The sequence below is a fragment of the Mustelus asterias genome, chromosome 4, assembly GCF_964213995.1.
Source record: "Mustelus asterias chromosome 4, sMusAst1.hap1.1, whole genome shotgun sequence".
NCBI lineage: Eukaryota > Metazoa > Chordata > Chondrichthyes > Carcharhiniformes > Triakidae > Mustelus > Mustelus asterias.
In genome coordinates this window covers 145,754,468-145,773,159 of record NC_135804.1, presented here as the reverse complement: position 1 = coordinate 145,773,159, position 18,692 = coordinate 145,754,468, and the positions used below count along the sequence as shown (strand labels likewise).

At 42.6% G+C, this 18,692-nt stretch overlaps 1 protein-coding gene across 2 annotated transcripts in view; it reads left to right on the top strand.

Annotated features, from left to right (window-relative positions):
* rlim (ring finger protein, LIM domain interacting) overlaps positions 1-18,692 on the top strand; it is a 52,614-nt gene that overhangs the window by 7,157 nt on the left and 26,765 nt on the right. For both annotated transcript variants that reach the window (XR_013497673.1, XM_078211897.1), the window contains exon 2: positions 17,906-18,111. Coding sequence is in view for 1 of the 2 variants with exons in the window: in XM_078211897.1 (XP_078068023.1) it covers positions 17,928-18,111 (184 nt within the window). In the remaining variant the exon portion in view is untranslated. The remainder of the gene's footprint in view (positions 1-17,905; positions 18,112-18,692) is intronic.

Sequence of the window (18,692 nt, the reverse complement as noted above, 5' to 3'; positions counted from 1 at the left end):
GCCTTCATGTCCTTCCCATAATATGGTTCCCAAAATTAAACCCATTATCCCAGCTGGGGCCTAACTAGGATTTTATATAGGATTTAACTATCTCTCTGGCTTTGGTACCCCATGTCTCTGTTTATAAAGCTCAGGGTCCCATATGTTTTATTAATTAACCTGTTGACCTGTTTGAAATATTTGAAATTTGCATGAATCTAATGTGTATTTCCGGGCTAATTTCCTCTTGGCTACTTACAATGGGTATTTTCATGCACTGTGAACCTTTTTAGGTCTAATTACTCAGTTTATAGAATTGTACAGTACAGAAGGAGGCTGTTCAGCCCAGTATGCTTCTGTTGTCTCCTTGAAAGAGCTTTCTTTTCAAACTTTGAATCTAATTCCACCATCTTTTTCAGACAGTGTGTTTCTGCTCATAACTTCTGGGTATAAAGCATCTTGTCTTCTTTCTCCTTTCTGACAGTTTATATCTGTGTCTTTTACTTACCAACCATCCTGCGGGTGGATACAGTTCCTCCTTAATTTCTCCTTAATCTACTGTTCTCTGGGATGGAGAATCCCAAAGACTAATGACACTCTGAAGAGAAATTCCTCCTCTTCCCCATCCTGTACGGGAGACCCCTATTTTTAACCTGTGCCACGAAGTCCTAGATTCCCCACCTCTTGGCATCTACCTAGCAAAACTGGAATCAGTGGGTATTGGACGAAGACTGTCCACTGGTTGGAGTCATACCTGGCACATAAGATGGTTGTGTTTGTGGAGGGTCAATCATCTCTGCTTGAGGGCATCACTACAGGAGTTCCTCAGAGTAGTGTCCTCGGCTCAACCATCTTCAGCTGCTTCATCAATGACCTTCCCTCTATCATAAGGTCAGAAGTGGGGATGTTCGCTGATGATTGTGCAATGTTCAGCACGATCCACGGCTCCTCAGATATTGAAGCAGTCCATGTTCAAATACAACAAGACCTGGACAATATTCAGACTTGGGCTGACAAGTCACATTCGCGCCACACAAATGCCAGACAATGACCATCACCAATAACTAACCACTGCCCCATGACATTCAGTGGTGTTACCATCACTGAATCCCCCCATTGTCAACATCCTTGGAGTTACCATTGACCGAAGCTCAACTCGCCACATAAACACAGTGGCTACAAGAGCAGGTAAGAGGCTAGCAATAGTGTGGTGAGTAACTCGCCTCCTGACTCCCCATTTGTCTGGATGGATGCAGCTCTAACAACACTCAAGAAGCTTGACACCATCTAGGGCAAAGCAGCCTGTTTGATTGGCACGACATCCACTCCCTCCACCACCAATGCTCAGTAGCAGCAGTGTGTACTATCTACAAGGTACATTGCAGCAATTCACCAAAGATCCTTAGACAGCACCTTCCAAACCCATGACTATTTCCATCTAGAAGGACAAGGGCAGTAGATACATAGAACATTACAGTGCAGTACAGGCCCTTCGGTCCTCTATGTTGCACCGAGCAGTGGTACCAATCTAAAGCCCCTCTAATCTACATTATTCCAATATCATCCATATGTTTATCCAATAACCACTTGAACGCTCTCAACGTTGACGAGTCCACCACTGCTGCAGGCAGGGCATTCCACGTCCTTACTACTCTGAGTAAAGAACCTACCTCTGACATCTGTCCTATATCTCTCACCCCTCAATTTAAAGCTATGTCCCCTCGTGCTAGCCAACACCATCCGAGGAAAAAGGCTCGCACTATCCACCCTATCTAATCCTCTGATCATCCTATATGCCTCTATTAAGTCACCTCTAAACCTTCTTCTCTTTAACGAAAACAACCTCAAGCCCCTCAGCCTTTCCTCATACGATTTTCCCACCATACCAGGCAACATCCTGGTAAATCTCCTCTGCACCCTTTCCAACACTTCCACATATTTCCTATAATACGGTAACCAGAACTGTACGCAATACTCCAAATGCGGCCGCACCAGAGTTTTGTACAGTTGCAGCTTGACCTCCTGGCTCCGAAACTCAATCCCTCTACCAATAAAAGCTAACACACCGTACGCCTTCTTAACAACCCTATCAACCTGGGTGCCAACTTTCAGGGATCTATGCACATGGACACCCAGATCCCTCTGTTCATCCACACTACCAAGTATCTTACCATTAGCCCAGTACTCTGTATTCCTGTTACTCCTTCCAAAGTGAATCACCTCACACTTTTCCGCATTAAACTCCATTTGCCACCTCTCAGCCCAGCTCTGCAGCTTATCTATGTCAACGCCAACACCTGCAAGTTCCCCTCCAAGCCACTCACCATCCTGACTTGGAAATATATTGCTGTTCCTTTGCAGTTGCTGGGTCAAAGTCTTGGGATTCCCTCCCTAATGGCATTGTGGGTCAACCCACAGCATGTGGACTGCAGCGATTTAAGGAGGCAGCTCACCAGCACCTTCTCAAGGGCAACTAAGGATGGGCATTAAATGCTGGCCAGCCAGTGACGCCCATGTCCCACGAATTAATAAACAAAAAACGCTGTCAAACCCCCTCAGAATCTTGTATGTTTCAGTAAGGGCTTGTTATTCTTGTAAACATCAATGAGTATTAGCGCAACATTTCCTCAAGACAAATTGTGCATCCCAGAAATCAGCCCTGTGTACCTTCTCTGAATTGTTTCCAATGCAAGTGTATTCCTTGATAAGTAAGGAGACTAAAACAATATACAGTGCTCCAGTTGTGGTCTCACCAAAGCCCTGTAGCATGACTTTCCTACTCTCAAATTCCACCCCTCTTGCATTAAAGGTCCAAATTCCATTTACTTTCTGAGTTACTCACTGTTCCTGCACGTTAATGTTTTGTGATTTATGTGCAGGGACACCCAGATCCTTCTGTACTGTAGCATTCTGCAATCTCTCTCAATTTAGATATCGTCCTCCTATTCCTCCTGCCAAAACCGACAATCTCACATTGCACTCCATCTGCCAATTGTTTTATCCACTCACTTAACCTATCTATATCCCTTTTGTACCCTTCTCACCACTTGATCTCCTGCGTATCTTTGTAACATTAGCAAATTTGGTTATAATACAGTCTGTCTCTTCATCCAAGTCATGAATATGATCATGAATAATTAAGGCCCCAGCACTGATCCCTGCAGTACTCCACTAATTACAGTTTGTCAACCTGAAAATGATCCACTTATCCTGACGCTGTTTTCTATTAGTTAGCCAATCTACATGCCATGCTAATGTGTCAATCCCAACACCATAAGCTCTTGTGTGCCTTTTATGTGGGCCCTTACCGAATGAGTTTTGGTAATTCAAACATCAGTCTCCTGATTCTCCTTTATCCACCCTGCTTGGCACAGTTTAAAAATAGGGGTCTCCCATTTAGGATGGGAGAAGAGGAGGAATCACAGATTCCCGCTCTCCTCCTCTTGCTGCTCCTCCACAGATGGAATCTATCATTGGAGGAGAAGCAAGGGCAGGAGAGAAGAAGCCTTTGACTGAAATTCAAGGAGCAGTTATCCTGTATGATGAGTCTGGCCTGTTCGACCACTGGAAAGCCAAGAGCATGCCTGGGAGAGCCGCTCGTACCAAGAATGTCATGTGAGGGCAGCAGAGAGAAAGCCTGCCCCATGTTAAATTCCCTGTAATCCTGTAGTGCTGGTGGATGAGGAGGTAATCTTGGTTTATTATTGGGAATTGTATTCAGGTGACGAACAGAGACTTCAGAGGCTTAGCTATGAGATGGTGACAAGTTCAGAATTGGTGATCTGCAACCATTTTGCACAGTTGTTAAATTTGTAGAGCAAATGTACCTTAAGACTAGCCTGGATTCTTATAATTCCTTTCCACTGGGTGTGATCTCTTGATTGATTTCAAGACACTCTTTTTCCAAGCTCTTCAAAGTTCCCACCATGAGTTGAGTTGAGGGATAGCTGCATTTCGGTGAGACTTTCTACCTTTGTTAACATGTTTGATCTACTCCCGTGCTGACATGTTTCGAGTCCAGGTGACCCTTTGTCAAAGGGTCGCCTGGACTCGAAACGTCACTCTTTTCTCTCTTTACAGATGCTGCCAGACCTGCTGAGATTTTCCAGCATTTTTTCTTTTACCTCAGGCTTGAGTAAGGTGCTGAACTTGTGCACCATCTGAATCAGTACGAAGAGGCAGCTGGGGAGATAATTGAACTGGAGCCAGAGAAACAAGTCCTGACATGACCCAAAAAGGGTGGCTTTGATTTTGATGTCGTTATGAATTTTAGAACAAGATACTGTGTTTTTAATGACTCTGTGCTTACGGATATAATGTCAAGATGCAGCACGTTGTTGTGAAATTGGAAAGAACCAAATCTAAAGCCCGGACATATTGCAATTGGCCACAAATATATGGGAGGTCATTTTAGGTGGTGTGACAATTAGAACAGTTAGGAATGGAAATAGACCACATGTTGTGGCGTTGGGACATTTTTAATCATTCAGGGGACGTGGGCTTCATTGGCCAGGCTAGCATTTATTGCCCGTCTCAATCCTGCAGCAGTCCATGTGGTTTAGGTACATGCACAATGCTGTTAAGGAGGGAGTTTGACTCTTCCAGGGGCTCATCCAGACTCAGCGTTGCCTCTATTCTCTCTCCACAGATGTTGACAGACAAGCTGAGATTTTGCAACAGTTTCAGTGCAAGAGGAGTTGTGAATGGTGTTGAATTGTTATTGATCCTTCGGATGGTTCATTGGTTCCAAAATGTAAGGAAAGATGAAGGAGTCTGAGGCAGTGGTTTGGAGGTTGTGAATGATCTTGTTTTCAAATCCCTCTACACAATTTTTTTCAGCTTTTTGCCCCAGCCCACACTTCCAGACTGCCCAGACTCTGGGTTTGTACTCAACTTTGTTCCCGCCATTCCAACAGAGGCTTATCCTGCAGCCACTGCTCCTCTCGTCTTCTGAATAATTCCCTGCAACTATTGTCTTTTCGTTCCTCGTCTTTCTAAAATTGTGCAACTTCAGTGACCCCCCCTTCTGACATTATGATGGAAAGAAGATCATTGGTGAAGCATGGAGTAGAATGGAATGATTGCCAGTGTGGAATGCTATTGGAGAAATGGGAGAGATTCATAGTCAAGGGAGTAGGAAGAGCAGTTTTTTCCTCTTAGCTTGTGGATATATTGTGACTGCTTTCAAATATTTTTGTGTGGCAACCTCCAACAATTGGCACACCAGTGGCCAGCTTGATATAATCTGCCTATACATTTCCAGGCACCCCCATCTTAACTTCCAAAACTGCTTTAAGTTAATGAATATGAATTTTGCTTTTGCAGGCTACAGTATGATATGTTGGGAGCATGCAGATGTAGCCTTTTTTATCTAAGTACTGGTGAGTGTGTGACTAAACCATTGCAGTCTTGAGTCAGTGGCTCACCTATGTGTTCAGTATTTTGTTGGAGAATAGGTAAACCAGAAGTTGTTACTGAAGTATCTGGAGGTGATGGCCTAGTGGTATTATCACTAGACTATTAATCCAGAAACTCAATGTTTTGGGGACCTGGGTTCGAATCCCGCCATGGCAGATGGTGGAATTTGAAAAACAAATCTGGAGTTAAGAATCTATTGATGGCCGTGGAACCATTGTTGACTGTTATAAAAACCTATCTGGTTCACTAATGTCCTTTAGGGAAGGAAATCCACCATCCTTACCTGGTCTGACCTACGTGTGACTTCAGAGCCACAGTAATGTCATAGAATCATAGAAACCATACAGCACAGAAAGAGGCCATTCGGCCCATCGAGTCTGCACCGACCACAATCCCACCCAGGCCCTACCCCCATACTCCTACATATTTTATCCACTAATCCCTCTAACCTACACATCTCAGGACACTAAGGACAATTTTAGCATGGCCAATCAACCTAACCCGCACATCTTTGGACTGTGGGAGGAAACCGGAGCACCGGAGGAAACCCACGCAGACATGAGGAGAATGTGCAAACTCCACACAGACAGTGACCCAAGCCGGGAATCGAACCCAGGTCCCTGGAGCTGTGAAGCAGCAGTGCTAACCACTGTGCTACCGTGCCATACAGTCATGCTGGCCAACCAGTGATGATGAATAAAAAAAACGCTGTTTTTGATTCCAAATTGTAAGTGCCATCACTATCTCTGCCCCCAACTAAAATGGAAATATAAAGGCAATTAAGGATCTGATGGTTTTCCTAATCTTGTCAAAATCCCTTTTGACACTCTCTATAATTTTGGTGAAGGATACTCTCCCAAACGTCTTACACTAGCCTTTTTCATTCTACTGTATTCCCAACATTTGTGGTTTTGCTTTGTTGCACAAATTATTTTTCTTTGGTGTGTTTGAATACATTCATTAATTGAATACATTCATTAATTGGAGTTGCATTCTACACCTGTTTTGTTTGTTTTACGATATAACTTGCAAGAAGATATTTGAATTTTTGATCACTGACTAGAAGAAACAGGCAACAAGATTTCATCTTTTAAGACTTACTGTAATGAACAGCATTGTCTATAATGCTCTAAACTTCAGAAAAGATGTCCCATTGAATTTTGGAAAAGATCAAAACTCCGTCTCCATGTTTACATATTGCCCTGTCCCATAAGTTCATTCTTTAGGAACCGGTCCAAAGGTTCCTTCTCTAGGAACCTGTTCATTCTCTAGGAACCGGTCCAAAGGTATTCGCGGCTGTTGATGCTTTGCTGCCTTTTTGCTATTCTAGCCAGATAACTTTTTCATCTGTGAATGGACTTTCGTAGTAAGGATTACCCTGGAGATTCCTCCTTCTTGCCAAAGCCAGGTGGAACTTCCAGCTTCTGATGCAGGACTGGGCTGGATTTCTCCCTCCCTCTGTCACTGTCCTGCTCTGTCTCTTGTATGCAAATTAAGATTCCATTCTATCAATGCTACTATGGTCTGTACTGCATGTCCTTCCTAAAGCTGTTCCCCCTGAATCCAGGTAGAAGTGGGGCTAGGCAGAGTTGGGTTTGTTTAGAAGTGGTCTGCTTGGTGATGGAAGCTTTAAACTGAGTAATTGTTTGACTGTGCAATCGATACCTGAGTCAAGCAAATCCACACTATTCCTGTTGATTATTGTTTCACTGAATAATCTAATCACCACCCAGGCTATGTAGAGAATACCAGAAGTCTGTCATTGAGCTAAAGGCAGCAATTAAAAGTGCTTAACTGCAAGTTTTGCCCTGACAGTTTCTGATTTAATTCAGACTATGAGTGAATTTGATGGTTTGTGACCTGTAGCTTCAGATTATACAGATTCCCCTGATGGTGTCAAGAGCAGAGTTGAAGGCCTTGGGTGGGTATCACTTGATGGGAAAGTTGCTGGAGGGCCTTCGAATCGGCCATTCAGCTGTGAGAGCAGAATTAGAACATTTGGCTGATATTCAGTGAACAATTTGAAGGTTTTAACAAAAGTAAAAATGTTTACTTTGCGGTCAGCACTGAGGTTGAAAGTGTTTCACAGGCGCATTATGAAATAAACTATGATACCAAGGTGCAAAAGAGTATATTCGGACAGTTGACCAGAAGCATGGTCATTTTGGCAAAAAGGTGGTAATACCAACACCTGCAATTTCACTTAAATCACACACCATCTTGGCTGGAAAGTATGTCGCCATTCCTTTGCTGTCGCTGTGTCAAAGTCCTGGAACCCCTTCCCTAGCAACATATGTTGGCACACCTACACCACAGGGGCTGAGACAGCTCACCACCACCTCAAGGGAAATTAGGATTGGGCAATTAACCCTGGTCTTTGCATTACAGAAACCAGTAAAAACAAAGGTAGTGTGATTAATGTCACGTGTGTATAAAATACTAAAAAGCGCTTGACACAGTACACATGAATTGATTCTTAGTAAAATTATAACATTGAGATTTATGGCACATTAGACATTGATATAAAATTGACCAAAGTACAGGGAGAGAGTAGTGAATGTTCTCAGACTAGAGGGAAATAAATACTGGTGCACCCCAAGTTTCAATAGTAGAATCGCTGCTTTTTTTTTTGCTGTAATAATGATCTGGATTTGGGTATACTGGGCATAATTTCCTAGCTTGGAGTCAATGTGAAATAGAAATGTAGAAAACAATGAAGAAGATAGTACAGACTTCAGTATAAAAGAAAGAGAGAGACTGGTAGAGTGGACAGATTTATGGCAGACTAAATTTAATGCAGAGAAATGTGAAGTGATTTGTTTTGATAGGAGGAATGAGGAAAAGCAATATAAACTAAATGGGCAATACTGGAAATATTCAGCAGGTCAGGCAGCGTCGGTGGAGAGGGGAACAGAGTTGACACTTCTGATCCGTGACCTTCTATTGGAGCACACCTTTCTGATGATAGATGGCAGACCTGAAACAGCTGCTTCCTTCTCAACTGGCGCTGCCTGACTTGCTGCGTACTTCAGCGTTTTCCGTTTTCACTTCAGATCATCAACATCAGTCGAATCTTGCTTTTGTAAAGTAAATGGTACAATGTTAAAGGGTGTGCAGGAATGGAGGTACCTAGTAATATATTACATAAATCTTTGAAGGTGTTATGACATATTGGAACGCCTGATTAATAGAGGTTATCAGTTCTTTGTCTTCATTGTTGGAGGCATAGTGTGCAAAAGCAAGGAAATTATGCTAAACCTTCATAAAACTTGGTTGTGCCTCATTTGGAGTATTGTGTTCAAGTCTGGGCATCACAATTCAGGAAGGATGTTAAAGCTTCGGGGGGACTGGAAGGCTGGAAAATAAGGTAATGTACACAAGTTAAGAGCTTGTTGTGTCCTTTACCTGCATGAGTAGGGAATTGGTTTACTGACGAAACAGAGTTGGAATAAGTGGATCATTTTTGGGTGGCAAGCTGTAACTAGTGGAATTACACAGCATTCAGTCCTGAGGCCTTGACTATTTACACTTTATATTAATGACGTTGAAGGAATCAAGTGTATTGTAGCCAAATTAGCCAACAATACAAAAAATAAGTAGAAAAGCAAGTTGTTAGGAGGACATGGAGTCTACAAAGGGATATATATAGGTTAGATGAACGGGCAAAAAATTGGTAGATGGAGTATAATGTGGGGAAAATGTGAGATTATCCACTTTGGCAAGAAGAATAACAAAAGAAGAACATTATTTTAAATGGAGAGAGACTGCAGAATGCTGTGGTACAAAGAGGTCTTGGTGTCCTCATACGTGGTTAACATGCTGGTACAGCAAGTAATTAGGAGGACAATTGGAATGTTGGCATTTATTGCAAGGTGGGTGAAGCATAGACCATAGAGAAATCTTGTTACAACTGTACAGAGCATTGGTGAAACCGCAGCTAGAGTGCTGTGTACAGTTTTAGTTTCCTTATTTAAGCAGAGATGTACTCACATTGGAAGCAGTTCAGAGTAGGTTCGCTAGGCTGTTTCCTGGGATGAATCATAGAAACCCTACAGTGCAGAAGGAGGCCATTCGGCCCATCGAGTCTGCACCGACCACAATCCCACCCAGGCCCTACCCCCACATATTTTACCCGCTAATCCCTCTAACTACGCATCTCAGGGACAATTTTTAACCTGGCCAATCAACCTAACCCGCACATCTTTGGACTGTGGGAGGAAACCGGAGCACCCGGAGGAAACCCACGCAGACACGAGGAGAATGTGCAAACTCCACACAGACAGTCACCCGAGCCGGGAAGGGGTTGTTTTATGAGGAAAGGTTGGAAATGCCGGGCCTGCATTCATTGGAGTTCAGAAGAATGACCGATGGTCTTATTGAAACATGAAAGGTACTAAAGGGACTTGATAGAGTGGATGTTGAAAGGATTTCCCCTTTTAAAAAAATGTTGTTAAGCGATTTGCTCCCATAGTACCAGGGATGAGCTTCAGTAAAGTGGAGAGACTGCAGAAGCTGGAGTTGTTCTCCTTGAACCAGAGAATGTTAAGGGGAGATTTGATAGGGGTCAAGATCACAAATAACTTTATTGGAGTAAATAAGGAGAAACTATTTCCAGTGGCAGAAGGGCTGATGATTTAAGGTGACTGACAAACTAAATAGAGGTGATATGTAACAATTTTTTCCCCAGTGATTTGTTGTGATCTTGAATATACTTCATCAAAAGGTTGATGGAATTGGAGCCATTTGACCAATCACTTTCAAAAGGGAATTGGATAAATATGGGAAAGGAAAAAAATTGCAAAGCTATGGGAAAAGAGCAGGGGAATGAGACACATTGGTTAGCTCTCCCAACCAAAGCACGATGGGTCTAGCCTTCTCTACTGTGATTCTAGAATTCAGATTTTAAATTGGTTTATGAAGTGGTAGCTTTAAATTGATGTCTCTTTGACACTGATTCCAAACATAAGAAATAGTCTCTCCCTAATCACCTTATCAGAATCCTTTATTATTTAGACATTTTTATGAAATCTCTGCTCCAGCAAATAGCGGCAGTGTCTCAAAGCACTCCTCGTCTGTAGCTTCTCGTCTATGATATGTAACAACCAAAAGTGATCAGTCCATTTGTTTTGGTAGTAGTGGAGTGAGAATATCAGGACTGAGAATTCATTGCTGGTCCTCAAATATTTCTGAATGGGACGTGTTTGTTGAGGCCTTATGGTCTCTTCTCACCGTTTCCATCTGTCTATCTACTGCATGCAGTATGTTCTGACTATTTCGGGGTATAAACAAAAGATAAAATTGTTCAAAATGTAGCGGTGTCTTCATGATTAAGATAACCTATATATTGTTGCGATTGCCAGAGATACAAGTATTTCATTAACATGTCAGTAGTATGTTGATGATATGGTATGGAATATGAAATTGCAATCAGATTTGGTTCCTTCCTTCAAACTAAGGTGCAGATTTATACTGTTGTGGACTAAGCTCACAGGAGTTGAATAACCAGAAAGGAAAACTTGTAATTTAGACTTCCAGTATTTATGACTTGTTTTCCTACTTGAGTAATGTTGCAATGGTGTACAAGTTCAAGCAGTCGTGGTGGTGGCAGTCAATGATTGGCAGTTTGTGCTGTGGTGGTTAACTATTGTGTCAAGCATCGCCTGGAGTGGCTCAGGTGTCTCACTCTGGCATGGCAGTCTCTGCCACATTTGCTACAGAAGAAGACAGTGGGCTGAGAAGGTGTACGATTCTCTGGGCCATCTTCTTGGCCTGCTGAGCTTTTTGTTTCTGCACCCTCCCCCCACCCTCTTCCAATGCTCTTCTAAACAGTCAACCTCCAGACGTCACAGCCATCAGCAATTGTCTCCCAGATCTGTCTTCCTTATACCTTTCTTGCAGATGGCCTTGTAGCTGAGGTATGAATGCCCAGGAGATCATGACAAATTGGCCAGTTCACCATGTACAGAAGCAGTGACTTTTTTGGAAAAGCTGCTATTGCGCTGACTTAATGTGTTTTATGTCTCAGAACAACAGATTAAATTGCTGCAGAGATGGGCAAGTTCAACCCTTGCTTGTAGATAGCAACATTCATGTTATCAAGTAACAAACTAGGTGTTTGAGTACACATGAATTATCTCGGTATCAGCAGAGAAATTATTTCCTCATGCCCATTCATACAATGTACTCATTAACCCAACAGCAATTGCTTTGTATACCCAACAGTAAACACCAGTGTCAACAGCATTCACCACCATTACTGTATTACACCTTCACCTGCAGCAGAATGACGTAGATGTCATTTGACATGGCAATCCATGGTGATTTTAATTGTGTGGTTATAATCAGCTCGTGTCAGTAGAGGATTTGCATATTTTCATGAAATTTACATTGGCAATTCTGGTCACTGCTTCTGGTATTTGAATGTCGGCCACATATTTCAGTGTGGGGGAGAAAAAACGAGAATGATCTCTCGTGCAAAAGTCTGGGTTTTTATAAAATTCTACACAAGCCTGAATTTTTCAAAGTACCTGAGCAGTAGTCCTTTAGATAGTGGTAGAAATGATGGCACGCAGAATAAAAATTTGTAAATTGTATGAACAGGGAGAGTAGGATTTGGGTCCAATTTAGCAAAAGGCAAGTCTAGAACTGATTAACGTGTGCAGTGGTCTTTTAGGTAGAATAGTAGAGGCAAAACCCCGGAATTGTCCAAAAGACTATGCACCCTGGCTTCGTTACGGAGATGTTCCAGTGGTCAAAGTGTACTGATGGACAGCAAGATACAGACATTTTAGCTGTTTGTTTCTTGACTTGTTTTTAAAGGAAACAGAGGAACAGAGGTGCTCAATGAGTATTTTGCCTCGGTTTTCACAGAGGAGAAAGACCTGGGTGGATGTACTGCGGGCGTGCGGTGGATTGAAAGGATTGAGTATGTGGACTTTAAGAAAGAGGTTGTGCTGGAATCTTTGAATGGCATCAAGATAGATAAGTCGTCGGGTCCGGATGGGATGTACCCCAGGTTACTGTGGGAGGCGAGGGAAGAGATTGCAGAGCCTCTGGCGATGATCTTTGCATCGTCGATGGAGACGGGAGAGGTGCCGGAGGATTGGAGGATTGCGGATGTGGTTCCTATTTTCAAGAAGGGGAATAGGGATAGCCCAGGTAATTACCGACCGGTGAGTCTAACCTCAGTGGTTGGTAAACTGATGGAGAAGATCCTGAGGGACAGGATATATGAGCATTTAGAGAGGTTTAGTATGCTCAAGAATACTCAGCATGGCTTTGTCAAGGGCAGATCGTGCCTTACGAGCCTGGTGGAGTTCTTTGAAAATGTGACTAAACACATTGATGAAGGGAAGGCGGTAGATGTGGTTTATATGGATTTTAGCAAGGCGTTCGATAAGATCCCCCATGCAAGGCTTCTGGAAAAAGTGAGAGGGCATGGGATCCAAGGGGCTGCTGCCCGGTGGATCCAGAACTGGCTTGCCCAAAGGATGTGGAGATGCCGGCGTTGGACTGGGGTAAGCACAGTAAGAAGTCTCACAACACCAGGTTAAAGTCCAACAGGTTTATTTGGTTGCCCAAAGGAGGCAGAGAGTGGGTATAGATGGGTCTTTTTCTAAATGGAAGTCGGTCACCAGTGGTGTGCCCCAGGGATCTGTTCTTGGACCCTTGTTGTTTGTCATTTTCATAAATGACCTGGATGAGGAAGCAGAGGGATGGGTTGGTAAGTTTGCCGACGACACGAAGGTTGGTGGGGTTGTGGATAGTCTGGAGGGATGTCAGAAGTTACAGAGGGACATAGATAGGATGCAAGACTGGGAGGACAAGTGGCAGATGGACTTCAACCCAGATAAATGCGCGTGGTCCATTTTGGTAGGTCAAATGGGATGAAGGAGTATAATATAAAGGGAAAGACTCTTAGTACTGTAGAGGATCAGAAGGACCTTGGGGTCCGGGTCCATACGACTCTGAAATCGGCCCCGCAGGTGGAGGAGGTGGTTAAGAAGGCGTATGGTGTGCTGGCCTTTATCAATCAAGGGATTGAGTTTAGGAGTCCGGGGATAATGATGCAGCTATATAAGACCCTCGTTAGACCCCACTTGGAGTACTGTGCTCAGTTCTGGTCGCCTCACTATAGGAAGGATGTGGAAAAGATTGAAAGGGTGCAGAGGAGATTTACAAGGATGTTGCCTGGATTGAGTGGCATGCCTTATGAGGATAGGCTGAGGGAGCTCGGTCTTTTCTCCTTGGAGAGATGTAGGATGAGAGGAGACCTAATAGAGGTGTATAAGATGTTGAGAGGCATAGATCAGGTGGACTCTGAGGCTTTTTCCCAGGGTGGAAATGTCTGCTACGAGAGGACACAGGTTTAAGGTGCTGGGGGGTAGGTACAGGGGAGATGTTAGGGGTAAGTTTTTCACACAGAGGATGGTGGGCGAGTGGAATTGGCTGCCGTCAGTGGTGGTGGAGGCGAACTCAATAGGGTCTTTAAAGAGACTCCTGGATGAGTACATGGAGCTTAATAGGATGGAGGGTTATAGGTAGGTCTAGAAGGTAGGGATGTGTTTGGCACAACTTGTGGGCCGAACGGCCTGTTTGTGCTGTAGTTTTTCTATGTTTCTATGAAATATGATGTCGTGGAGGTTAAGCTCTCTCATTCCTCAGAACCAATAATTGTGTCTCTCCATGCGGTAGAATGGAGGCAGTGGCGCAGTGGTATTGTCATTGGACTAGCAATCTAGAGACCTAGAGCAAGATCTGAGGCCCTGGATTCAAATTCAGCCAAGGCCGATGGTGAAATTTAATTCAATAAAAATCTGGAACTAAAAGTCTAATCATGACCATGACACCTTTGTTGATTGTGGTTAAAAACCCACCTGTTTCGCTAGTGTTCTTCAGGGAAGGAAATCTGTGGTCCTTACCTGGTCTGGCCTACATGTGAACCCAGATCCCAAAGCAATGTGGTTGATTCTCAAATGTCTTCTGAAAATAGGGACGAGCAATAAATACTGGCCCAGCCAGTGATGCTTCACATCCCGTAAAACGAACAAAAATAAGACAAGAAAGAATTTGTTATTTTAACATTGGTAGTAACCCATCAGTGTTAAAGTAATGGCTGCTGGGAATTCGAGCGTCAATCTCTGCCAAGTGTTTGGTGCTCGAGGTATTCATTGAAATAGAGTTGAATCTGATTGTCCGATCTTGCATATAAAGCAGAATGGTTAGAATTTTAAATTGTGACAATCAGGAAGTACACCAACATTATGGAGGGAACAATGTGAAGATGGCAGGACTAAACAGTAAGAGCATGAAATGATTGGGGCCAAGACCAAAACTATTGAGCAAGCTGAGGTGGGGGACAATTGACTTGGGAAAGAAATCATTCAGATTTGATTTGATTTATTATTGTCACATGTATTAACATACAGTGAAAAGTATTGTCTCTTGCGCACTATGCAGGCAAAACATACCATTCATGGAGAAGGAAACGAGAGAGTGCAGAATGTAGTGTTACAGTCATAGCTAGGGTGTAGCGAAAGATCAACTTAATGCAAGGTAAGTCCATTCAAAAGTTTGAAGCAGCAGGGAAGAAGCTATTCTCGAGTCTGTTGTGGAGTGATCTGTTGTTCAAAAACCCAAATTGATTTATTTGGATACCTGTTGTTCAGTACTTCATTCACTCTGGAGATTCCACAAAGTTGCTGTCGTAAAGTGTGACTGCAGTAATCTAGACTTGTATTTTCTGGGTGAGATGAGTTTAGACAAAAGTTTCTATCACTGTTTTAGAGATGTTATGTTTATACACAGAGACATACAGATACATAATGTGTACTACAGACTAGACCTGTTAATTCAAAGCAGTTTTATACTTGAAAAGAATTGAATTGAGTAGTTTAATATTAAAGTGGTGACTATGTTCTTCCTATGATTTCAATCTGAATTAAGCAATTTTAGGCTAGAAGACTAATAGTGAAAGATCAAGATGTGATTCTCATCCTGCTGTAATAATGGATTTGTGTTCAATCAGCTACCCACAAGGAAACGTTTGGAATGTCCCAATCAAATTTCTTTCAGGCATAAGTTCACGCACAAAGATACTTCATAAATGGTCACTAATTCACAATTTCAGAATACTCTACAAATAACTGGAGAGGGAGCATTTTGCGCTTCACTGGGCATTCTCAAGATGCTGATGAAACTCCTTGTCAAAACAGGGCTCTGTCTCTGAAATTGGATTACTCAATGCTGGATGCAATAAATATGGACACATTGTTAATATTGACACAGCAGATGTTTTACAATAGACTTACGCAATTATTCTCTCCCCAGCATTGTCAGCCTGCAAAATAGTGTCAATTTCATACTTTGCAAAATCTTAAAGAAGGGGGAATGAAAATGTGGAATATTTTCTTGTTAGCTGTGCATGTGACTATTCAGTGTCAGAGATCTTCTGATTTGGCAAACATCCAGAAAGGAATCCAAGCTATGAAATTCACTTAGAGTTGCTTGTTGGTGGAAACAGGGGTCCTTCGGTTTGAAAAAGCAGGTCTCCATGGCAAAGGGTGAATTAACTTGCAAGCACCTGTAATGAGAGGTTGTTTGGGAAAATGTTTTCCATTTGGAAAAACCTGGATGGCACGATAGCACTGTGGTTAATACTGCCTCAGTGTCAGGAACCCAGGTTCAATTCCGGCCTTGGGTGTTTGTGTGGAGTTTGCACATTCTCCTCTGTGTGCTCCGTTTTCCTCCCACAGTCCAAAGATGTGCAGGTTAGGTTGGTTACCCACGCTAAATTGCCACTTAGTGTCCCAGGATGTGTGGGTTAGGGGGATTAACAGGATAGATACATATGGGAATAGGGCCTGGGTCTGTTGAAGAGTCGGTGCAGACTCAATAAGCCGAATAGTCTCCTGCACTGTGAGGACTCTATGATTTTACAAATAACCTAGTGCAGGGGGAAAGGATGTTATTAACCAGCCTGTGCAAATACTCCAGAATTAACTGAATTCAATTTCACTGTTCAGTGGCATCTTTGTGAGTTTTTGAAATTTACTACCCCAGAGGCTTTATGGATGCTTATTTGATGAGTATATACAAGACCAAGGTGGACAGAGTTTTGGACACTAAAGGAATTGCACGTGGGGATGGGCTGGGAGGGTGGAGTTGATGCAGAAGTTCAGCCATGATCTTGCCAAATTGCAGAGCAGTCTCGAGGGACGAATGGCCTACTCTTCTTTCATATGTTCTTAGGGTAGGATTTGAGCTCTCGGCCTCTTGTTGCTGCTTCAGCACCATGCCCTAGCCTCAATTTTCAAATATACATTCCCATCCTTCCTTCACCACACCATGCATTCAGATGCCTAAAACTCAGTTTGGATATCCATCCCTAAAACACTCAACCTCCCCATCATCCTTTCAAAACCCTCCTTGATGGAGCTTTTCCCATCACCCCCCCAACCTCCTTTAGCTTAGTTCAGTTTTTTTTACACCTTTAAAATAACTGGGATATTTTCTATGAAGGTGTTACATAAAGCCAGATAGTATTATTCCCACAATACAGGGGATTGAAATGACTAGATGTGACTCTACAGCTGCTGCGTGAAGGCATCCTAATGTATGAAGTATATTTGCATTATTGCCGATGTTGAAATGTGAATGCAAGCTGAATCTCCAGAGCTCAGGTTTGACACCAAGTCAAAATGGAGAGGGACTTCTTGCTGGAGGGAGTCAGTTTGGGTATTGTCCATTCCAAACATGCATTAGTCACATGCCACACTTGAATAATAGAACAAGATTTTACACTCTGCATCCCAAGCAGGTTATTAGGAATAAAATGGCAGTGAAGATCTTAATGTTCAAATTTCAATTTTTTTTAATGGATCTCAGTGCTTATGCATAAAATCAAATAATCTGATAGTATCAAGAATGCTCTTCGAATCAAATTTCAGAAAATAACTTGCATTTTATATTTTGCAACCTCAGAGTACCCAAGTGCTTCAGCGCCAATTAAGTAATTGTGAAGTGAATTCACTGTTGAGGAGCAACCAGTTTGGCCAGAAACATCCTACTAACAGCAGTGAGATATGTGATCAGATGTGTTAATTGAGGGTTAAACATTGGCTGGGCTACAAGGGAGAACTGCTCTCTCTGAATAAACTGAGAGATCTTTTTTCATGTGCTTGAGATGACTGAGGGAGGCTCAGTTCAACGTCTCATCCGAAAAACAGCACCTCCAGTGTAGTTTTGCGCTGCATTGCCACCCAGGATTACATATTCAGGTCTCTAGAGTAAGATTCTGACTTGAGGTGAGATTGCTAGCACTAAACCAAGACTGGAGTAATGTAACTGCATTGTCGGTACTCTATAGAGATGAGCATTTTTATATTTTGGAAAGTTACAAGGGAAATAGAGTATTGAAAGGAAAATGTGAAATTGATAGCTCTAGCTTCACATTGTGTAAACTTAAAATATATACATTACAACCCTGTTTTCGCACCATTTTCTCTAGGTAAAATCTATTTTATCTCATTATGGAAAATGCTGCTAATGAAGATGGAGGAAATGAGCAGGCTGACACTCAGTCTTCTACTGAAGATCAGCGCAGGCGCCAGTCAGACCGCCTGGATCGGGAGGAAGCCTTCTATCATTTTGTCAATAACCTGAGTGAAGAAGAGTACAGGCTGATGAGGGATAATAACCTGTTTGGTACACCAGGTGGGCAACCTTAAAAAATGAATAAGCTTATTTCCTGAGAGAAAGTATGATGAAGGTATAAAATTGTCACTACCCCTGTGGATTTTGAGCTGTACCTTGGTGCCCAGATAAGAAATTTGACTTTAGGTTTTACTTCGCTGGGAATGCAAAATGAAGGTTTATTTTCCCCAACTAATGGGTGATGCCTTGCATTAAGGAGTGGCCAAATGCAGGCAGATGTTCCTGTTACTGTCGGTAAAATCACTCTACTTTGTCCAGTGTTTTTGCTTACGATTAATAGGTCTTGAAAGTAGCAAAATGTGTATGTTTGTGTGTTCCTTAGTTACCTGAAGCAGATTCCAATCTTGGGTACTGTTATGTGTAGTAGTTACTCTGAACCAGCAATTATGACAATTTAATTGGAGATAGAATTAGTGTTTAACTTTTCATAAATCTGAAGGGGAGCGGGTGCATTTTTGCCCCCCTACCACCCCGAGTATTGTTTGTGAAAGCACAGCACTGCCATTTCTAAGCAGATCTCCCATGGCATTGCTCATGTTGAATTAGGTTTGATAAGGTGCCTCATAAAAGGTTGCTGAAGA